The following is a 24,640-nucleotide window of genomic DNA, read 5'->3' on the forward strand; positions in this document are numbered from 1 at the left end:
TAATGTTAGCTGTAGATTTTTCATAGATTGCTTTTATTGTGTTCAGAAATGACCCTTCTATATCAATCTTACTGAGAGTCTTAATCATAAAGGAATGTTATATTTTGTCAAATGCTTTTTCCACATAAATTGAGATGATAATGTGATTTTTAATCGTTCTTTCTGTTAATATGGTATGTTACAGTTATGGTTTTCCATATGTTGAACCACCCTTGCAGCCCTGGAATAAAGTCTACTTGGTCATGATGAATAACCTTTTTATATGCTGTTGAATACGGTTAGCAAGTATCTTGTTGAGAATTTTTCCATCTATATTCATCAGAGATATAAGTCTGTAGTTTTCTTTTTGACGTATCCTTATCCATTTTGGGGATGAGGGTAATTGAGGCTTCATAGAATGAATTTGTAAGAGTTCCTTCTTTTTAGATTTCTAGAAACAGTGTGAGTAGAATGGGGGTTACCTCTTCTTTAAAAAGGCATGGAAAGCAACCATGGATACCAGAGACAGTGTGGGAGGAGGGTGAGAGATGGCTGAGGGTGAGAGATAGAGAATCAAGGATGGAAAAAAAGCAAAATATACAGGAAACAAGAAATGGAAAATTATTTGTTGATGATAACACATATGTTGATGTGCTTGATTGAGCCAATATACAGTGTATTCTGGGTGGAAAAATCTCATTTTGTATGCTATAATGAAGTATAGTAAATGAATGTAAATAAATACATTTAAATTTAAAAAAAGCTTTGTAAAATTCAACAGTGAAGTCATCAGGACCTGGACTTTTCTTTGTCGGGAGAGTATTACTGATTCAATCTCATTGCTTGTTATAGATCTATTCAGGCTTTCTATGTCCTCCTGTGTCAATCTTGGAAGGTTATATGTGTCCAAGAATTTGTCCATCTCATCCAGGTTTTTTTCTTTGTTGGCATATAGTTGCTCATAGTATCCTCTAATGATATATAGATTTTATATATATATATATGTGTATATATATATATATATATTGGGGGTGGAAAGTTCTATAGATGGCTATCAATTCCATTTGATTTATGGTATCATTTAGGTCCAGAATCTCTTTGTTTATTTTTTGTCTCATTGATCTGTCTAAAGGAGATAATGGGGTGTTGAGATCTCCAACAATCATTGTGTTATAGTCTATCTCTCCTTTTAGATTTAGCAGTCTTTCCTTTACATATTTGGGTGCTCCTGAGCTGAGTGCATAGATATTTATAAGCGTTATATCTTCTTGGTGCTTTAGTCCTTTTACTATAATATAATGCCCTTCTTTGTCTCTTCTTAGAGGTTTTGTCTCAAAGCCTAATCTCTTCTTACTGTTTTTGTCTTAAAGCCTGTCAGTATAGTGACTTCTGCTCTTTTTTGGTTTCCATTTGCATGGAATACCTTTTTCCAGCCCTTCACTTTTAGTCTATGTATGTCTTTATCCATAAGATGAGTTTCTTGTAGTCAGTAGATGGAGGGTTTCTGATTTTTAATCCATTCAACCAGAGATTTCAATTGATCAGAGATTTTAATCCATTAACATTCACTGCTATTATAGATATTTCCAGACTTGCCCCTACCATTAAGTTGGCCATATATTAGGTTGTTTTTGTTCTCTAATTGCTGTCTGTCTGTCTTTAGTTTTCTTGGTATAATACTTTCAGAATTTCTGGAAGAGCTGGTCTGGAGTTGGTTAATTATTCCAGGCTTTGTTTACCCAAGAACGTTTTTATCTTTTTTTTTTTTTAATCTCATATGAGGGATAATCTTACTGGATATAGTATTTTTGGTTGAAATTGTTTTTCATTTAACACTTTGAATGTATTTCCCCAGTCCTTCCTTGCTTGCATTGTATCTGATTAGAGGTCTGATGTTAGCCTGATGGGATAGCCTTTGTAAGTTATTTGTCATTTCTCTCTTGCCATTCTTTGTATCTTGTCTTTGTGGTTTTGGACAATCTAACTATGATGTGCTTTGGAGAGGATATTCTTGGATTGATTCTACTAGGGCTTCTTTGTATTTCCTGGGTCTGGATGTTTGAACTCCTCTCTACACTTGGGAAGTTTTCTTCTAGAATTTAATGGAATAGATTATTAATGTCTTTATTAGTTTCTTCACCTTCTGGTTTACAAATTATTGAGATGTTTGGGCATTTCATAGTATCTAGTATTTCTTGTATAGTATCCTCAGTTTTCTTGGTTGTTTTCTCAGTATTTTTTATCATTTTTTCTAGGTCATTTGTTTTGTCTTTTACTTCTGAGATTTGATCTTCTGTGTGGTCTAACTTGCTTTTAATACTTTTGAGGAAGGTTTTGATTTCCTGTATTACATTCTCCATATCTGACATTTCTGTTTGATTCTCTGTATGGTGTCCTATTCTTCTTTCATATCATGAAAGAACTTCATCCCTTGGAGCTCAATGTCTCTTTTCTCATTCATCTCATAGAGTTTCATTACCATGAATGCTCTAAATTCTGTTTCTGACATTTTGGTAATATCCTCGAATGTTTTCCTACTTGGAGATGAATTAGAGTGGTCCCTTGTGGATAATGTACTACTTGATTCTCTTGTCCTTGAAGTTCTTTTCTGATTTGTAGTCATTGGCAATGCATTCACTTTTGGCTAATTTGTTGGAGAAGGATTCTGTAAGTGTGAACTCATGTGCTTCCCTTATTGTGAAATAATTTGATGCCATTTTCTCCCTTCTACTGTGTCCTCCAGTGTGGGGATCACAGGAGGATTGTTGAAATCGTATTTATGAAGGAGAGTTTCCCTCTTTTTACAACCAGTACAGTGAGGGGCAAAGAATTCTCTAAAACTCCCAACATTCAGATGTTTAATTACTATGCACCTCTTCTCTAGGCAGTGGGTAAGGGTTCAGTAAGGAAAGTAAGGAAAAAGAAAAAGAGAGTAGGAAATAGCAATAGGAAGAAAAAGCAAAGAAATAGGACAAAAAAGAAAGCAGAGATGGAAAGAAAAAGTAAAGAAATAGGAAGTAAAAGAGGGAAAAAATTAGAATGAAAGGGGGAGAAAAAAAATGTAACAGAAAATTAAAAAGGGTTAAAAGCTGAAAACTGTGCAGCGCCCAAGTGCACTGTGTGAAAGTACAGGACAGCAAAGATGAACCTACCTGGATGTAGTCTCACCTGGGTGAGAGGAAGAGAGAGAAATTAGCAACTTAAAAGTACAAAGAAGGGGACAGAAAAAGATGCTCTTTTTTTGTTTGTTTTTCCTTTAAAAAAGAGAAAAAAAGTTGGAAGAGACAGAAAAGAGCAAGAGGGAGATGTAGATTTTTTCCTACCTGGCTAGCACTAGGCTCTGCATGGGGAGGAGGGGGCGGTGAGGGGGGAAAGAAAGTCTTAAATGTCACAAATTGTACTTCAAATCCTCCAACTTCTCTATGTCCTACTGGAGTAGAAAACAGCTTTATCATGTTGATTAGAATCTATGACTGGAAATGATGTACTTTTTGCTAAATAAAAATTGTGAAATATGATTATTACTGATATAATTTAATTATTAAATTATTATATAACTTTAATCATAAACTCCATAGAGACTATTAGAAAAATATTAATAATCTATTAATTTCTTTTATTTTAAAGGATAATTATGGTACACAGAAATGGGTTATTATCTGTTGATGGTAACATGTTTTGTATCCTCAACTGGACTGGTGTAAAGTGTATTTATGTTGAGTAAATTAAATTTACAAGCAAAGTGATGTGTAGTGATTAAATGTATAAAATAAATTTAAAAATATTTTTCTTTCAATGACCTTTTGTTTTGGGGGGTATATTTGACTCTTGTTGAAGGAAAGATCTAATTTAAATGAGCCTATTGCAAAAGTTTGAGATAGTGCCTAGGACAGTATTGTAAGAGTATGCATGTATTACCTCATTTCATTCTTAAGCAACCCAGTAGTAGGCATTGCCATAATCTCTGTTTTACAGAGTACAAAGTTGAAGTACAGAGAGGAAAAGTAATTTGCCCAGTGGTTCAACAGGATTTGAATCTAAGAGCTTGTTGACTTCAGAATCTATGTACTACTCTCTTGCCATATGTTTCCCCTAAACATACCTATTCTTATTCCATTTAAATAATTAATCTAAAAAAGGTAGTTGTTGAAACATCTCACTGCTTCACTTGCATGAATAATCAGATACTGTATTAGTAACTGAAGTAAGACTAAATTTTCCAAAGAGAAAGCAGATGTAGGAAGGAGTGTAGATTTTGTATCAACTGACTTCAAGTTAGAGTCTCAGTTTCATGCTCAGTGACTGGCTGCAAACCTTTAAATATGTTATTTAACTTCTCTCTGCTCGGTTCCCTCATTTGTGAAATGGAGATACAAATACTTACCTTATAGATTATTTTATTTGGGGAATAAAATGAGATAAGAACTTTAAAGTTTTATGACTGTTAAATAGACTTCCTTCTTGCTTTCCTCATTCCCTTTCTACTTCCTTCTCCCTTCTTTCCTTCAACCATAGACCCCAATTTTTCCACCAACAAGGACTACTTTTATCAATATTCCCCCCCCACAAAAAAAAAAGCAGCAGGACTGGGATAGTAGGGAAGGAAAGAATGAGAGAAATTAACAGTTTTTTGAAATAGAATAGATAGGACTTAGAACTTTCTCTTCCTTCCTTTCTTTCTTTCTTTCTTTCTTTCTTTCTTTCTTTCTTTCTTTCTTTCTTTCTTTCTTTTTTGAGGATTTTGCTATAGGGCATGTGCGCACACCAGAAAAAGAAAGACAGACAGAAAGTGAGAACCCGATGGGTTGGCCACACCACAATTCCTTCTCCTCCATTCTCCTCTTGGGATCTTGGGCACGCACACACATGCACCTGGCCTGAGTTTAAGCCCCCTGGCCCAGGACTTGAACCATGGGTGACTACACGGGAGTCTAGCGACATAACCATTACGCCAACTGCTGGTCCCTGTTTCTTTCTTAATTCTTCTTTCTTTCTTCTTTACCTCTTTTCTCTCCTTCCTTCCTTCCTCCTTTTTTTTTTTCAGAAGAAGCTTTAGAGTTTTCTTTATTTTTTAGATATTCTGTGGATTTTTGTTAGGATGTACTTTTTCAGTCTTTAGAGAGAGTTGTTTTATTCCTTATATTATAGAGTTTGGTTTTTGTTTCTTATTATATTACATAATAATAAGATAATATATCCTGTACACTTTTAAAAATTAATGTAGAGTGTGTGTAGGCAAGAAAGAGAGAGAGAGACAGAGAAGCACCTTCCACAGGGTCTGCTCACCCTGTGATCCAGTTTTTCTGGTCCTCAAGCCTGTCAGATCTTGGGCATTCACATGAATGCCTAGCATGTTTCAGGCTGACTGTGTAGGAAATTTGAACTGGGGTCTGCCATGTGGCATCCTGCCTCTCTTGAGTGGCACATTCCCTCTGTGTCACAAAACCAGCTCTAGAATTTAGAATTTGCTTAATGTGAAGAGAAGTAGAAAGAGGTTTTGTCATTTGTAGCTTATCTGACTTTTATAACCCAGAGCATATTCAAGCATACGAGAATAGAAACTCACTACATTTTCTTTCTTTTTTAGTTTGCTATAGGTGCACGTGTTTGCCAAAGAGAGATAGAAAGAGGGTTCGGGGGTTAGGGGGAGAGACAGAGAGAGAGAAAGAAAGTGAGAAAACACCCCCAGGGAGAATGATCATGCTACAGTCCCTTCTCAATTCTTCTCTCAGGATTTTAGACACGCATGCCCACATACCTGGTGTATTTTTTAAGTAGCCAGGTCTGGGACTCAAACTGCTCAGTCAACCAACAATCTTAACCTTCGTCCCGCCTGCTGGCCCCTCATTACATTTACTAAAAGTGAGCTTGAACCCTTTTCTGATAGGTGTCAAAACAAATAAACTAGGCACTTCCAGCTAAATTTAGTTAAAGTCTAGGATGCACAATCGCCTCTCTTGTTACTGCCCATTGGCGCCTGCCTTCCTGTTGTCATCAACCATGTTCTCCTCTCATGTCTTTCTCTGATATTTGGTCTTTTTGAATTGTTGGCTTTCCCTCTTGGCTGACTTTCCTGGGGAAACATGGAAAGTGTGACTGCATTTCCTCACCTCTCTGTGTCCGAGAATGCTTGTGCTTTCTCATGGCCACTTCAGCTCCTATAATCTTTACTTTGTAATTCCCTATTTCACCACATCTCCATGGGAAGTAGCATGTACTTTATACCCACATTCCCAAGAATTTACCAGAAGATTCCATTGCCCACATGTTTCCTCCATCTACTACCAATCTAGGATGTGAGTCAAGACCCAGATTTCTTTTAGGCACTCACCAGTACATAAGCTCTTCTTCAAAGTCTATATCCCCTAAATAAAGGTAATTTCTTTCTATTTTACTCCTCTTGGCATCATTTTAGGTCCTGAGTTGTTTCTTCTTCTTCTTCTTTTTTTTTTTTTAAGGATTAGTCTTTTGAGACTTAAAGAATCCTCCTCCTCTTCCTCCTCCTTCTCCTTCTTCTCTTCTTTTCCTTCTTTCTTCTTCCTCTTCTTCTTCTCCTCCTCCTTCTTCCTTCTTCTTTCATCTCCATCTTCTTCTCCTTCTCCTCCTTCTCCTTCCTTCCTTCCTTCCTTCCTTCCTTCCTTTCTTCTTTCTTCTTTTTAAAAGTCCAATTAGTGAAATTCTAGATCACTGGAATTCAGAATGACAATGCTATGAGTTACAGAAGTCTATTTGGTGTTCAGAAAACAAGAAGCCAGCTCCTCTTGCCCCCCACATTTGCTCTGTCAGATCATTGAAGCAAGGCAAGTTGACTACAGTTTGAGTCTAAGACCCGGTGACTTAAAACTCATGCCAGGCGCATGTGGGTGCATGCCCAAAATCCCGAAAGGAGAATGGAGGAGAAGAGATTGCAGTATGACCATCCCCCCAGGGGTGATTTCTCACTTTCTGTCTCTCTGACGAGCGCATGCTCCTTATAACAAAAAATCTCTCTCTAAAAAGGAAAGTATGAATTGGTAGAAACTCTGTTGAGGGCAATTGAGCAATATATTTTTAAAAATTACATATATGCATACCTTTAACCCAATGATTCATATTTCTAGGAATTTCCCCTAAGAAAATAAGTGAACATATGACTATGTAGATGAAAAGGTATTTATTAGAATCATTTATGATAATGGAAAATTAGAATAGTTTAAATACCTAACCATGAAGAATGTTATTAAATACTATAATATATACATGCAATGGACTACTGTAGCCATTTAGTGATTATGTATTATGGACATTGAAGATGTCCATTTCATATATATATATATATATAGTGATTTTTGCTATAGGATGCATACACTTGCCAGAGAGACAGAGAGACAGAAAGCAAGAAATCACCTCTCAGGGAGGATGACCTGTGTAATCCCCTTTCCTCCATTCCCCTCCTGGGATTTTGGGTATGCACGCACACCTTCCTTGTGTGACTTTTTAGGCTGCCAGGTCTGGGACTTATATGCATCTGACTACCAATCTACCTACAAAGCTCTGGGGAATATATACAGTGGTCCTCTCTGGGTTGTAGAATTGTGAATCATAGTTACTTTTTCTTCATAGCTCTTTGTATTATGAGAACTTGTAATAGTTTTAAGACAATGCTTTTACAATTAGAAAAATAAAACACCTAAACTATTTTTGTGTTTTTTAATAATAAGAAAAAATATTCAGAAGGAAAAAAATTAAGAACTTCCACTTAGACTCAATATTTCAGGTCTCTTGAGACCACTTTGCTGTACTGACTGGCAGATAATGTTTATTTCAACACAGAAATTGCCTCTGTCTTAGAGTCTAAGACAGAGGAAATGTATAGGAAAGTTTGAGAATAAATACATTTATATTATGCATTTACTTAATATTAGAATTAGGGAGGAAGAAAGAGTATCCAAGAAAAGCTATTGTTTAAAGATGTTCTATAGCCCTAATCTTGGTGACTTATATCTAAGCACATAATTTTGGAAATGAAATACTGAAATCATAAATTTGCACAGTTCTGTTTTCTTCTGTCAAGCTTTGAGTTCAGTGGGAGTTCATGCCCCCCAAAAGAAAAGTGTTTCAAAAAAAAAAAAAAAAAAAAGATCTGAGTGATATTAGCCATTGGAAGGAAATGACCTAAATGCTTATATTTAAACCTGTCAAATGTGTTTAGGTTATTCTGTAAACATGGCTATGTAATTTTCATGCATATCATACATACAGCTTATTTCAAATTTAAGGTCATAAAACCATTTTAGACACTTTTAGTTCTGGATTGATTTTGCTCATATATCTGCTTTAGTATTAAGGGAATGCCCAGAAATCTATTAAACCCTGCTATGGTTTCTCAGAAGATTACTGCAGTGATTATATTTCACCAATACTTATGTCTTCTGCCCAAGGAAAACAGACTGAAAATGTAATTTTGCTTGATCTGACAGGAAAAACTCATTCCTTATTTCACTTTTGTACCATTGATTGCATGTTTTATTGTTAGAAAAACTTATATCCTCTAATTAAACCATGAGTGACTTTTCTGCCTCTGAGAAGTAAATACCTAGGTGTTATACTAGGAATTAATATTTCCCCTTTAAGTAGTAAGATATGGATCAATTTTTTTTTGAACACCTACATGGAGGAATATTGGGTTTTTCTGTTTGTTTCTTTTGTTTTTCACTGTAGGGCACGTGCGCTTGCCAGACAGACAGAGAGAGACATAGAGACAGAAAGTGAGAAATCACCCCCCAGGGGGGATGGTCACGCCGCAATCCCTTCTCCTCCATTTTCCTCTCGGGATCTTGGGCACGCACGCACACACGCCCGGCGTGAGTTTTTTTTAAGCCACCGGGTCCGGGACACGAACCGTGGTCGACTACGCGGGAGTCCAGCGACATAGCCATTACGCTAACTGCTGGTTCCCCCAATATTGTTTGTTTTAATGAGCAAAATTTCAGGGAACATTAGTTATTTGATCTGGGCTATCTATAAGATATCAGAGAGTGGTGGGGCCTTTGGTGAGGGTGTACATCATGTTGGCCATGAAGTCTATATAGATTCTTTATAAAACACCGTGCAAGCAAAACAAAATACATCTTGGTCCTAATTCACAACTTCTAATAACCCAGGCAAAATGTTTTAGCAGGTTATTTGTCTCATAAATTATAAATTTTTAGAGCACTTAAATGATCTTAACAACTTTCTAATACACATTGGTGCCGCTGCTCAGGCTTTCATAGCTGGTGTCTATTTTGACTGACTGGTGCCACAACCAGTATTATTGGTTGGTCCCATTTCCCTAATTTCTAACAGTAAAACTAATTCAGGGATTGGCTGTCTTACAGGTTTCTCAGGTACTAAGAAATAGAACCGAGGCTTGGAATAAAAATTTCATGTGCTTTCCCTTATATCTCTTCTGATGTCAAGGTAGTGCTGTCCCTTAACTGTCCTATGGAACTATGTCTCAGTCCAACCTACAGGCAGCCTGTGGCTGACACTATGTATAAACCAGTTTGGTATAGTGGATTGAGAACTAAGAACTAGAAGACCTGGGTTCTATCCCTGCGTCTGTCATTGGCTAATCAAGTGGCTGGAGGCCAGATAACTTACCTGTGGATGTATAAAGTGTTAGAGGCAGACCGTGGACTTGCATCCATGTTTCCAGGTTCTAAGACTGAAAGGCTAGCCTTTGTATCAAAGTCTAAATTGTCTTCTTTTAAACATGGTGGTGTGGTTTTAACCCACTTTCTAACAGATCCTTTTAATGTTTGATAGATTGCCTTAGGAAGACTGACAAAATATCCCCTACTCCCATCTCTTTTCTTCTTTATTGATGGCATGCAGGCCAGCCTGGGCCTCACTGTGCTTTGCTGCACTTGTGGCGACATAGGGCTGTGAATGCCACAGTTGCCTCAACTATTAATGCATTTCTGCATGCCAGCAGTGTAATAAACTGCCCTTCATTACAAAGCTCAGAAAAAAACAGGCCCTCTTTTGTTTCAGCATTTGTTGTTTGTGTTCTGTGGTTAAGCATTGTGTGTTGTGCCTGTAAAAATGTATAGTTCATATTCACTGAAGGAAGTTATGTGTGGCTTCTTTTCCCCTTTCTAATAAATTGTTTTTGTGAGAACCAGCTGGTGTTTGAAGAGCTAAAATTCCAGGGAGAAAATAAATGACAGCCATAGATCATGGACAAAGATCCGACAAACGAGAGGGCAATCTGGCTAGACTGCCTGCGAATAGAGTGTGGTGGGAATTTAAGCAGAGCTGGAGAAACTGCCACTTTTCTGCCTGGAAAAGGGTTCATGTGAGATGTTAGGAAGACAGTTTAGGGGGAAGAAAACTCCTAAGTAAATAGAATTGCAGCCAATACTTTCATGAACTTCACCCTTCTTTGGAATGTTTTTATTCTCTGGGGGGAAGACAGAGATTGAGTCATTTATACTGCGAGTGAGAACTTTACTAAAAAGGAAACCTCAGGAGATATTTTTCCTTGGTGCTTTCTTAAGACCCAATTTATGAGCTTTGCAGCACTGTCAGAGAAATGTTCATTTCTGAGGAACTTGTCTCCTTTGTTTTCTTCTTTATGCAGGACTGTAAATTTTCAAGACTGTAAGGAGGATTCCCTGACATGGTTATCTGATGCAAAAGTCAGATCCTCCCACTTCAAACACTGGTTTTTCATGTCTGCTCTATCTCCTGTCCTCACTGTAACCTCCTAAATTTCACACATAGCACTCTGACTTTATAAAGTTTTTCTTTGCTTCTGCAAACTGATTGCTCAATGTATGATTTCATTCTTGGAGCCAGGAGTGTGTGACCTCCAGGTTCTTGCAAGTAAGCTGTGATTTTGGTCCTGGACAGCAGAAGGAGACATTGAACCAGCAGATTTGGTGTTTCGTTTTTGCTTTTTTAAAACTTACATGTAAACGGTTAATGTTAAATTTCCAAATAATTAGAAAGCCGAAGGGCTAAATGGTTGTTTTGGTATAGTGGACATTCTCTGCTTTCAGAAGAGCCTCAGCATAAAACCATTTAATAGATTTTTTTATGTTTATTTCTTTCATCTGGGTGAGACAGAGAGACAGACAGACAGACAGGTATGCACACACACACACACACACACACACACACACACAGAGGTAGATAGAGGTAGAGAGAGAGAAAGAGAGAGAGAGAGAGAGAGAGAGAGAGAGAGAGAGAGAGAGAGAAGTACCCCCAACACAGTCTTCACACTGTGGTTCACTTGCAGCCTGAGCTAGCTTGGATCATGGGCACATGGCTACCTAGCATACTCAGGGAGGTCCTGGGACACAAAACCAGGACCTTTCCATGTAGATCCAGTTGCATTACTGCTCTACCACTTGGCCCCATTTGAATACACGTTTTCTACACAGGATGAGTCTTTGGAGAACCATTTCATTTTGCCCTAAACAAACACATCACTTTCTGGTCTATTTTTTCCTCCCCATTTTCTCCTGGGTTCTCCTTTTGTATGTGCCTATTGTTACTTTAAGTGTCTTGGCATTTATCTTTGGGGGCATTTAGTTGTAGTTCTCTAACTGTGGTTGAAACTTCTGAAATAATGTCAGCTTATAATAATAAAAGTAATGTTTGAGACCAGCAGTTGACATAATGGCTATGTCGCTGGACTCCTATGTAGTCAACCGTGGTTTGAGTCCAAGACCTGGTGGCTTAAACTCATGCCAGGTGCATGTGTGTGCATGCCCAAGATTCTGAGAGGAGAATGGAGGAGAAGGGATTGCGGCATGGCCATCCCCTGGGGGGGTGATTTCTCACTTTCTGTGCCTCTGTCTCTCTGTTTCTCTTTCTGGCGAGCGCTTGCGCCCTATAGCAAAAACCTCACGAAAAAAAGAATAGTACAAGAAGTAATGTTAGGTTACTTCAAAGCTTGTTATCCAAAGGTCCTAAGAGAGGAAATCTGTCTTCCTTTAAAGGTATTATTTTTTTCATTTTGAAGAAAACAGTAGAAAGCCACTTCTAAGGGTGTTATGTCACTGTATAATCCTTCTCTTAAGTAGCAGAGATGAATGGATGTGGGTACAATTGTTCTATAGCTACCTAGCTAATAGATATACTGCTAATTAGATCTAGAGCATTGGGAGGGAGTTTCTATTTGGAACCACCCTCTACACTTTGGTGTCTGTAGTTTCTTTCTCAGAAGACTTAATCTATTGTTTGAGTTGATAAGTACAATTTTCACTTAAAATATTTCATTATAATGACTATGCCAATTCAGTAAATACCATTATTTGCTTTTAGCATCTTATTTTTTAAAAATCTGTTTCTTGGAAGACTGCTGTTTTAAGCTAGATCATATTGTATTATACCTCAAATGGATGGATTTATTTTATATATAGATGTCCTGGAATTCCTAGAAGAGTCAAATTGCCTTTGTCTTTTGCTTTCCATTATTTAATCATATTGTATGCCAGATAGTGGTTTTTAAGTCCTTGAAGTCTAGACAACCTTACGTACCAAATCTAGAAAGAACTCCTAGTTCAAAACCAGCTCAAGATGGTGATTTAACTCCTAGGTAATTTAAAATGTTTGAGATGATTCTGTTTTCATTATGCTTACCCTCCTACTTCCTGGGATTTGGAAATTTGCTATGGTATCCCTATCACAAGTAATTACCCAGCTTGCTTACTGAAACTGGATCTTATGCCATATTCTGTCTGAGTGGTGATGAAATGAATTTACCTCTAGGCCAGTCTCTTGTTAAGAGTCAATAGGTATGCTCTGTAGACTTTGTTTTAACATTCTTTCTCTCTCTCCTTTAAGGAAAGCAAAGGAAAATTTGTTTGGACAAAATAGAAGTTTGTCCAATGGCCACGTAGTTTGTGAAAAGAAACAGCAGCTGGAGCTGGACTCTGTTGTAGAAGAAACTGTAACAGGAGATTATGCCTTAATCATAAATGGCCACAGTTTGGTGAGTTTGCTTAAGGCTTTTGTCCTTTCTTTTTTTTTATAACCTAAATAATAATAATAGTAATCTTTTGTGCTGTCATAATGAGACCTCCTTTTGTGTTTTTCAAACAAATGACACTACTAGAAATAGAGCATGTACAATGATTTCCTGTTTGCAAAGGGAAAGGAAATGTCTAATATATATTTCATACATTATTGTTTGAAACACCACAGTGAGGGGGAGGATCTGTAGCAATACTGAATTCACAGAATATCAATCTCGTGTAAATGATTGTAGATACTTAGATTATGTAAGTGCTTTCCTAAGGAGGAGTATCACAGCTTGCTTATTTAATTAAAATAATGCAACTAGATGGATGTATCGCAATTATTGCTCTTACTAATGTTTGTGATTTGCAAAATACAACCTTACCTTCATATAATTACCACACCAAATTATTGCCATTAAGATACCTCTGTGGTTTTTCTAAATAGTGGCATTTTTTAGCAATGTCTCACAATTTTCTTTGATTAGGAAATCTGGCTCTTGCCGTAATAGAATAAACTCGCATTGTACTTTTAATGTAGTTCAGGTTTCAAATCTTAAACAAATATCGGAACACTCTTCTGAGTTTCTAATTTAGAATACAAAAGCTCTGATTGCACTTTAGTGAAATGATCATTTATATACACAAAGAACTAATCTCACATCTTTCTCTGACTTTGATGATTATTTTTCACTTTGGTGTTTGGAAAATAAATGTATCTTCTTCTAGACAGTTTCTTAGAGAACAAAAGAAGTTGGATATGAGAATATTGTATTTTTCCCTCTTGTGATTAACTTGTCTGTTAGCTCTTAGAGCTTAGAGCAGTATCCAGCTGGATTCCAGACGTAATGATGTGTTGCCTTCTACAGCATGGAAAGTTACAGAGCTCAGCTGCAGGCCAAGCTCAGTTGAAAGTTAGTCCAGATGACAAGAACTTCTCCCCTGCACAGATGAACAGCAACTGAACATTTTAAGCCTGTCAACTGAGACTTGGAGCTGTGGCCTCCAGGATGACTTGCTCAGAGACTACAACATGGAGAGCGTTCCTAGTCAGTTGTTTTTAAACATTGTCAGAATTAGAGAAGCCAATGTGTGTTAGGATGTGAGTTAAGTGATAATCTATAATATTCTCTCTTTCTCAATTTGTTGAAAGGCAGAGGTAAGATAGATGCTCTTTAAGAACCATTTCAACTTCAAAGTCTGGAGCTCAGGAATCCATAAAATGTCATTTTTCACTTAAAGAGAATTGACTTTGTTTTTGCTATATGGTCAGAAGTTACTTTTTCTTTTCTTTTTCTCTCTCTCTCTTTTTTTTTATCAAATTATAATTCTAGTCAGTTCAAATCCTGTTGACTTGTAGAAAGCAATTGGGCATTTCTTTCTCAGTCTGAGACTAGTTTTTTACTTGTTGATAATAAGGAAAACAGAAAAGGGGACTGCAGGTGGCATGGTGGTTAAGGCTGGAATCCCATATGGCTGACCTCAGTTTGATTCCTGGACCTGGTGGCTTGCTTTCTCTTTCCAAAAAACTTCCTCTCTATCTCTCTTTGGTCAAATTAAAAAAAAATTTAATTAATCTTTAAAAAAAGAAAAGAGAAAAAAGGGGACCATTCTGGACAACATAACCAGTTATATGCTTTTTCTTTCAGAAAGGGTGATTATTTTGAGAATGTTAACTTACCATTTTACCTATGAATTAAAGGTTTGGATAGAGAATTTTCTACACCAGAGCTACACTTTTATATACTTTCACCCACCTGTCCATTCATATCATTAGCATTTATTAAACATATCTAAGTCATAGTGCTAGATTCTGAGGATAAGAATGTGAATGAAATGTGGTTCTTGTTTTAGGGATTGTTGTCTAGTGGAGAAATAATCACACACTGGTATGACAAATAGTATGGAAGAAGAATGAATACAGTCCTTTGATAGAATAGAGGCAGGTACTTTTAGATCCTTGTGGAATCAGAGAAGACTTTCTGGAGGAAGTGATATTTTTAAGTAAAAGTACAAAGGCACAGAGGTAAAAAAGAATCTATTAAATCAAGAGAAAAAACTAATGATGGTATGATGGGTTTAGAGTTAGGAGATAAAACTCATAAGTAATCTTGGGGCTATGTTATAATGGGCTGTACATGTCTTTCTAGAGATTCACTCATAGATACTGGTAACTCAGAGTTTAAGTGCACTCCTGTTTCCTCTGAATATGTTTCTTAAAAAAAATGTACAGTGAAATATTCTAGGAAAAGTTACACAGTGAATTGGAAAGGAGATGCTTTCCTTTTCGGTAATTTCTTGGACTATCTAAAGCTCTTACGTGTTTAGAGATGGGGGGGAAACGCTTGGAGAATCCTGTTTGAGACACAGGTTGCACATCACTCTTTTGCACAGGCCCCTCTTGGTTTCAATCATTTTGTTTTTAAGGGCCAGTCTCCATATCATCTGCTTTTCATCTTGTACATTAACAACCATAACAACAAATGCTACGTATACAAAATAACAATGCAAAGGAAACAAAAAAAGTCTTTCATGCAGAAAAGACACACATCACTATCTGTGTAGTTAATGCTAAACTTGGTGAGGGGATGAATAGTTTCTTTCACTTTCGCTAATTTTAGTGGTTTCTAGAACTTGTCCATCATTTAACTCACTCTCTCCAATGTTGCGTGATAAACTGTCAAGGACACACAAAAAGCAGTATCTTTTATTTTGAAATTCCTTGGCCCTTGGTTGGAGTTCAGTACTCATTTCTTTCGTTTTTGTTGCTTGTGTGACACAGAAGCAGCAATGGCTTGTTAAAGTGAATGAAATGGTTTAGAAAAGAAATTAGTTGAAAAATAAGACATTTGCTTCCCAAAGTATAACTCTCAGTTTTTGTTTCCTATTCCTTCCTGAAAACAAACAAAAAACAACTCAGGCCTATGCCCTAGAAGGTGATGTCAAGAATGATCTTCTAGAACTTGCCTGCATGTGTAAGACTGTGGTATGCTGCAGAGTCACCCCACTCCAGAAAGCCCAAGTGGTAGAGCTGGTAAAGAAGCACAGAAATGCTGTCACTTTGGCCATTGGTGATGGAGCCAATGATGTCAGCATGATCAAAAGTAAGAGAATATTCACATGTGGGGCATGCTGCATACATGGGGTTTTCAGTTTTAGCATTTGTCAATACAAGGGACTTCAAAATGTTCATGGAAAAGTAGAATTAAAGTATGAGTTTATTTTGGGGCAAACATTTTTTTTTTGAAATCTCTGCATAGTATTTTTCATGAACTTTTTGAAAACTCCTTTCTGTAATAGAGGTTGCATTAAAATTTAATTTTTCCAGTGGCTCTAAAATGAATACTTTCTGGGTCCAGTGCTTCTACCATAATTAGAACTCATAACAAAATCTCTTTGTCTTTAAATCCTTGAATATTTTTAGGCTAGAAAAGGACATTGATCACTTTATCCTGTTTGGGGAAATAGGTAGCTATGATGTAGAGGAAATAATGCTTGACCCACAACACGAGTTCACAACCCCATGCTCGATTCACAACATTTGGGTTTCACTTCTGCTTTGTCACTTAAAAATTGTAAAACCTTGTACAAGTTACTGAACTTTTCTGAGCCCAATTTCCTCTTTTGTAAAACTAGGATAAATATTTAACTATCATGAGTATTTCATGAAATACTACATGTGAGTTACAATTGCTATAACTGTAAGATTTTCATAAATAAATTACATAAGGGGGGATAAACCTATAAGAGAGTGTGTCTGTATTTCAGCAATGAAAGTGTCCCTTCTTTCGTTTATAGGTGCACACATTGGTGTTGGCATCAGTGGCCAGGAAGGACTACAAGCAGTCTTAGCCAGTGACTATTCTTTTGCACAGTTTAGATATCTCCAAAGGCTTCTCCTTGTTCATGGAAGATGGTCCTATTTCCGAATGTGTAAATTCTTATGCTATTTCTTCTACAAGAATTTTGCATTTACACTTGTGCATTTCTGGTTTGGTTTCTTCTGTGGTTTCTCTGCCCAGGTTGGTAACAAATAGCACTTCTTTTTTCCTTTTATAAGATCCCCTGAATTTGAAATAACTCATCTACATACTTTTTACTAGTAAATTTATATGCCCAATAAAAGTGGCACTATTATAACTGAGCATTGAACCTGAGAAGATTATATATATATATATATATATATATATATATATATTTACATGGAATTTTATTTATTCTCATTTACATAGTACAATAAGTATTCCTTCCATTGTATTTTTGAATATTTATTGAAATGTTTGGTATGATGACAGGTAAGTTCAATATAGAGTTTTAATTCAGAACAGAAATCTAAGACTAACAAGAAATGTTGAGGTACCTTTATTTAAAAGATGGTAAATCATTTGATATAATTGTGGTAAAGGGTTTTTAAATCAGGAAGAAGTCATTGATATGAACAGAAGTAATTGATGTTGACAATATTTTGACAACAATAAAAATTCATCAGCTAAAAATTGATCTATAAATAATGCTAATAATAAGAAAGAAAAATTGCCACATTCATAAATTAGTATTTATTTTAATATCTACTCATATCATTCTTAAAAGATAGTAACTTAACCTTATAACTTAGATATTGGAAAGTTTTGAATCCAGTATCAATGAATGTAAGACCTATAGCATTTAAGGACCAGCAGTTGGTATAATGGCCATGTTGCTGGACTCCCATGTAGTCGACCGTGGTTCGAGTCCCGGACCCGGTAGCTTAAACTCATGCTGGGCACATGTGTGTGTGTGTGCCCAAGATCCCAAGAGGAGAGTGGAGCAGAAGGAATTGCAAGGTGGTCATCCCTCCAGAGGATGATTTCTCGCTTTCTGTCTCTCTCTGTCTTTCTGGTGAGTGCATGAGCCCTATAGCAAAAACCTCTCCAAAAAAAAAAAAAAAAAAAAGACCTTATAGCATTTAAACATACTTATGAAAACAAAACTTTTTTACTTGAATGTAGATATTCAATTAATATTTTGAACAAAAATTAACAAGATGACTGTCCTTGAGAATGAAATCATAAGTGTAACTCTCATGGGAATTTCTTCAATTGTTCTTTCTTCCTTTAGGGTTTAATCAATGACACTGGTTTCAATGACATTCATGAAGCTAATTTTTCAATCATTTTATTCTAGAAAGATTACATATGAATTAAATCTTGGCATATAATGTTCTCTTAAATGTATCAAGGAAGATTAGTGAATCCTTTTTGTAATGAAAATATGATTCATGCATTTCCCCCTGTTTCTGGAAAGTTGAGATTTCTTAAAGTGAGGCATACCTGTACCTATTTATAGTTCTGTCTTTTTTTGGGGTCGAATATGAAATATGGAATGTTTTTACTTATACTTTAATTTTCCAGAGTATTAAGAATAAACAATATGACAACTTGAATTCTACAAGTATTGTACAATTTCAGACCTTATAACAGTAGGAATTTTTTTAAATTTAATTTTGTATTTCCTTATTAACATTTAATTGTACATTTTATAACATACAATACTGTTTTTCAAAGAATGCATACAGTGTGTGATAATCAAAGCAAGGACATTATCATACACATCGTTTTAAACAAAGAACCTCACATTCTTGAATCTATTAAATACTTTTTTGCTGAGCCCCTCCTACCCATTCCCTGTCCCTCACCCCATTCCCATACAGTCTTGGTGCTACACTTGTCCTCACTACTCGTAGGTCTTTGAATCTTGCAATTTCTGTTATATAGTGCAGACATATGGTATATATTGAGTGGGTGTATTTTGTGTTTGTCTTTCAGTCTGGCTTATTTCGCTAAGCATTAAATCTTTTAGATTCATCTACTTTTTATTGAACGACAAGAGTCTTGCAGTTCTTTATGGCTGAGTAATATCTCATAGAATATATGTGCTACATTTTTAAAATCCATTTGTCAGTTGTTGGGTACTTAGGTTAATTCCATGTCTTACCAATCGTGAATAATTCTGCAGTAAACATGTGGATGTGCAGATGTCTGACTGTTTTCCTGTTCTTTGGGTAAATAACAAGGAGTGGGATTACTGGACCATATGGTAGTTCTATTGGTAAAGTTTTGAGGAACCTCCATGTTGTTTTCCACAATGGCTATCCTAATTTATATTCCCACCAGCGGTGCAGAACGGTTCTCTTTTTACTACAGCCTTGCCAGCACTTATCATTCAATTTTTTTTTTATTATAGCCATTCTGACTAACCCCATTATAGGATTAAGTGATATCTCATTATAGTTTTGATTTGCATTTTCCATGTGATAAGAGACACTGAACAGTTTTTCATTTACTTTTTGGCCATTCATGTGTCTTCCTTTAAGAGTTGTCTGTTTAGGGAACCAGCAGTTAGCGTAATGGCTATGTCGCTGGACTCCCACGTAGTCGACCGCGGTTCGTGTCCCGGACCCGGTGGCTTAAAACTCACGTCGGGCGCGTGTGCGTGCGTGCCCAAGATCCCGAGAGGAGAATGGAGGAGAAGGGATTGCGGCGTGACCATCCCCCCTGGGGAAGAGTTGTCTGTTTAGCTCATTTGCCCATTGTTTAATTCAATTATTGTTTTTTCTTCAGGTGAGCTGCCTGAGTTGCCTGCATATTCTGGTCATCTGTTCCTTATCTGAAGCATACTAACAATAAAAAAAATGCAAAAAAAAGTTGTTTTTTTGAGAGGATAAACAAAACCAGCAAATCATTAGCTATACCAACCAAAAAAGCAGAGAAAGGAACTAGATAATAAAATCAGTAATAAAACAGGAAATGTTAAAAGAGATATCAGAAAAATACAAAAGATCCTGAGATAATACTACAGAAAACTATATGCCAAAAAACTAGAAAATCTAGAGAAAGTAAACACATTTCTGGACACATACAATATTCTAATATTGAACCAGGAAGAAACAAAAAGCCTGAATAGACCAATAACAAACAGTGAGATTAAATCAATAATAGTCTCCCAAAAAGGAAAAGCCCAGGTCTCAATGGCTTCCCTTTTGAATTATGTAAAACTTTTAAAGAAAAACTAAGCCTGGGACCCGCAGTTAGCGTAATGGCTATGTCGCTGGACTCCCATGTAGTCGACCGCGGTTCACGACCCAGACCCAGTGGCTTAAAACTCACGCCGGGCGCATGTGCGTGTGTGCCCAAGATCCTGAGAGGAGAATGGAGGAGAAGGGATTGTGGCATGGTCATCCCCCTGGGGGGTGATTTCTCGCTTTCTGTCTCTCTGTCTCTCTCTCTGTCTGGCGAGCGCATGTGCCCTATAGCAAAAACCTCTCAAAAAAAAAAAAAAAAAAAAAAAAAGAAAGAAAGAAAGAAAAACTAAGCCCAACTCTTCTCAAACTATTTCATAAGATCCAAGTGGAAGGAACCCTCCCAAACTCATTATCTGAAGCTTCCATCATCTTGATACCAAAAGTAGTCAAAAACATAATAAAAAAGTAAACTACAGACCAATATCCCTAATGAATACAGATGTGAAAATCCTCACAAGAATAGTTCAAAATATAATCCAACAACACGTCAAAACGATTGTACCCTGGGACGAGCAGGTGGTGTAGTGGTCAAGATACTGGACTACCACATGGCCAACTTCACTTTAAGTCCCAGACCTGGTGATTTGAAAGTCACGCCAGATTTGTGTGCGTGTGTGTCCAAAATCCTGTCACTTTAAGTACCAGACCTGGTGATTTGAAAGTCACGTCAGATTTGTGTGCGTGTGTGTCCAAAATCCTGAGAGCAGATTGGAGAAGGGATTGTGGCATGGTTGCTGGGAGGTGATTTTTCACTTTCCTTTTCTCTCTCTCTCCAGTGAGAGTAGGCAACCTATTATAAAAACCTAAAAAAAAAAAAAAAAGGAAAAGAAAAAAGAAGTTTACACCATGACCAAGTAGGCTTTATTCTTGCATCCAAATAGGGATGCAAGGATTGTTCAACATATGCAAAATAATACATTTAATAGATCACATTGAAAAAGAGAAATATAAAAACCATATGATTATATGAATTGGTATGGAAAAAGTCTTCTATAAAATTCAATCCTTTCATAGTTAAGACTCTCAACAAAATAGACATTGAAGGGACATTCCTCAACATATTTAAAGCCATGTATGACAAACCCATCATACTGGAATGGGAAAAAGCTGAAAGCTTTCCCACTAAAACCTAGAAGAAGACAAGATTATCTACTTCTACTACTTTTCAACATAGTACTGGAAATCCTAGCCAGTGCTATCAGACAGGAGAGGGAAAGAAAAAAAAAACACTCAAATAGGAAAGAAAGAAATGAAACTGTCCCTATTTACAGATGACATGATTATGTGTACCTACAAAATCCAAAAGAATTGGGACCAGAAGTTAGTGTAATGGCCATGTTGCTGGACTCCCATGTAGCCGATAGCGGTTTGAGTCCCAGAACTAGTGGCTTAAACTCACACCGGGTGCGTGTGCATTCATGCCCAAGATCCTGAGAGGAGAATGGAAGAGAAGGGGTTTCGATGTAGCCCTGCCCCCTGGGGGGTGATTTCTGGCTTTCTGTCTGTCTGTCTCTCTTTCTGGTGGGTGTACACGCCCTATAGCAAAAAACCTCTTAAAAAAATCCAAAAGAATCCATGGAAAAGCTAGTAGAAGTGATAAGTGAATTCAGTCAAGTGGTAAGATACAAAACCATTGTACAATAACTAGTGTTTTCATACCAACAATGAACAGATTGAGGTAGAATTAAAGAAAGCAATCCCATTTACAATAACTACAAAACAAACAAAAACATAGGGAAAAAACCTAACCAAAGACGTAAAACACCTCTACAAGGAAAACTATAAATAAAACTGAGATAAGAAATTGAATACAATACAAAAAGACAGGCCTTGTTCTTGGGTTGTGGAATCAATATAATACAAGTATCAATTCCACCTAAATTTATAAATTCTATGTGATTCCAATCAAACCATTGATGGCATTCTTCATAGAAATAGAAAAAAAAATTCTCTTTTAAGAACAATATGCCCAGATCTAAAAGCAGGCTATATGAATATTTTTGTCCATCTTGGCAATCTCTTGACAACTGAAGTAAAGCAGAGTTTTGATTCTAGCTTCTCAGAAATAGAGGTTATCTTTGCACTACTTCAGAGCCGGCAGTGGGATGAGGCTATTTAATTCTTTGCAATTCCACTTTTGTCTAACAAAGACAAGCACAGGAATGTGGTTTGTGCATTTCTATGCTGATGACTTCCTTCTGGTTACAAAGCAAAATTATATGCTAGGAGGTGTTTCTGAGAGCTCTACTTTTTATATTCCAAAAGTTTAAGTTCAAGGATCACAATACTCTGAAGGGATAACTTAATCCTCATTTAAGCCTTTAAGGACACAGAAGAACAATTAATGATGTATATTTACAGACACAGTAAGCTTGTGTAGCAAGGTTTACTGTCAAGTTTTCTTTGTTAAACTGTGAAGTTGAAACTAATGACTGATTTCTCACCTCTACATTGAAGTTATTTTCTGCTTTGCTTTTGGGATCTGATGAAATTTAATCAGAGTAGGATGTTAAGCGACCAGATTTTTAACCTTTTCACCAGTATTTTCATTTTTAAAGAGAATTGCCAGGGAGAGCAATAATTGCTTCAAAGAGATGAGTATCCAATGGTTGAATCTAGCTGTAAGACTTGCCACCTATGTCTATGACTGGGTTTCTGAACTGTTTGATTTTACATAGTGTGTTCCCTTTCTGTGTTCCTTTCTTCCTCTTCTCTTTTTATTTATATGGAAAATTAGTTAATTACTGAATCTTCATTTTGAATCCATTGTCAGTCCGATTGAATCTCCATGTTCTTTCCTATGTTGGTGAATTGGGCTAGACCAGTGATTCTCAAGTATTAGCGTGCATGGGAACCAACTGGAAGGCAGGTTAAAGCACTACTGGGGAGGGGGGTCCTAGCCCAAGTTTCAGATTCAGTACATTTGAGTTCAAAGCCCAAGAATTTGCATTTCTAACAAGCCTCCCAGAGATGCTAATGTATATATAGGGACCATACTTTGAAAACCAACCCAGAGGACCAACAGGTGGCGTGGTGGTTAAGGTACTGGACTGCCACAAGGCCTATTGCAGTTCAAGTCTTGGACCTGGAGGCTTGAGAATCATGCCAGGCACATGTGCACATGTGTCCCAAATCCAAGGAGAACGGAGGAGAAGGGATTGCAGTGTGGCCATCCTCCCTGAGGGATGATTTCTCACTTTCCCTCTCATTGTCTCTTTCTCCAGTGAATACATAGGACTTATGGAAAAACAAAAACAAAAACAAAAAGACAAAACAAAAAAAATCCACCACACACAAAAAAAAAAATCCCAAAACAAAACAAACAAAAACAGAACAAAGGCTTTCTGAAGGTCTGTTTCTTTGAACCCAGAACCCAGAGTGAAATCCAAGCTGGTGACTTTTTGTTTTGTCCATGCTGATCTTTATCCATCTTTCCTAAGGTAGAGGGGCCAATAAAGCAACCAGTTGACTCCTCTCTCACCACCCAAATTGAATTTTTCCGAAGGTCTTAAAACCCCTCATTCTTCCTACCAAACCATTGTGCCCAGGGCTTATTGTACCTGCAATAGCAGGATCAGGAAGAAAAAGGATGTCTTCTCCAGCATAGAGAATTGTCTCTAATTTAACCAAGCTATTATAATTTTATTTAGCTTAACCACAAGTGCCTTGAGGAATCACATCTATAACACCTATACATGTATTATAGAATCTTGAATGGCACGTGGCTTAAATAAGACAGCTTCAAAAAGTTGACAGAAAATGTGTATTATGGAAAAGCTATGGGTTTCAATTTTTTAAAAAGTGATTTCTTTAATTCCATTCTCTGCAAACATTTTGAAGTCCCCTAGAAGACACTCTAGTCATTTTGTGGTGTTGGGTGTTACTGAAGCCCTTTCTCATGAATGAGGTGAATATAGCAAGGAAAGCCATTCCAGCACACCTGCAGTCCCTCACAAAGTCCACTTACTTGGCCTGCACTAAGGGCCCTTGCTCCAGTCATATCTGCTGGGTGGAAATGTGTACCTTGATCAGAAAAAAACAAAACAAAACAGAACAATACAACTTAGATTTTTAAGAAATCCCTCTTGATTTTATCTTCTTAAAAAAGATTTTTTTTAATGACATTTTTTTTTTCCTGCCAGAGAGCATGTGCACGTGCATCAGAGAGGGAGAGAAAGCACTCCCCAAGAGGCCTGGTCATACTGTAATCCTTTTCCAGTTCTCCATCCTGTAAGGATCCTGGGCACACGTTCATGACCAGCATTTTTTTAAAGCCAATGGCCTAGAGCTTGAACCATGGTTAGTCGTGTGAGACCTAGTTTCCTCTGAACAGCATTTAACCACTGCATTACAGGTTCAGTCTACATGATATTTTGAAATATGGATTTATTGCACATTGTTTATTCAGATCCCATGTATATTTATTGTCATTTTAAAAAGAATATTTATTATTATTTTATTTTAAAATTTTTTATTTTTTATACTATCAGTTGTTATACATTATTTAGCATGTAGAGAGAATTTACCCAACATGAAATACACCTCAGATCAGTCCAGTTGAGAATACTATACACATTATCATCAACAGGTAATAATTACAAATGTCTTA

General features: G+C 36.7%; 1 protein-coding gene across 6 annotated transcripts in view; it reads left to right on the forward strand.

Moving 5' to 3' along the window:
• ATP8B4 (ATPase phospholipid transporting 8B4 (putative)) overlaps positions 1-24,640 on the forward strand; it is a 276,289-nt gene that overhangs the window by 201,678 nt on the left and 49,971 nt on the right. For all 6 annotated transcript variants that reach the window (XM_006168771.3, XM_027768395.1, XM_027768394.1 and 3 more), the window contains 3 exons: positions 12,799-12,946; positions 15,892-16,075; positions 16,770-16,993. In XM_006168771.3, coding sequence (XP_006168833.1) covers positions 12,799-12,946; positions 15,892-16,075; positions 16,770-16,993 — 556 coding nt within the window. The remainder of the gene's footprint in view (positions 1-12,798; positions 12,947-15,891; positions 16,076-16,769; positions 16,994-24,640) is intronic.

The sequence above is a fragment of the Tupaia chinensis genome, unplaced genomic scaffold, assembly GCF_000334495.1.
Source record: "Tupaia chinensis unplaced genomic scaffold, TupChi_1.0 Scaffold146140_1, whole genome shotgun sequence".
Lineage (NCBI taxonomy): Eukaryota > Metazoa > Chordata > Mammalia > Scandentia > Tupaiidae > Tupaia > Tupaia belangeri.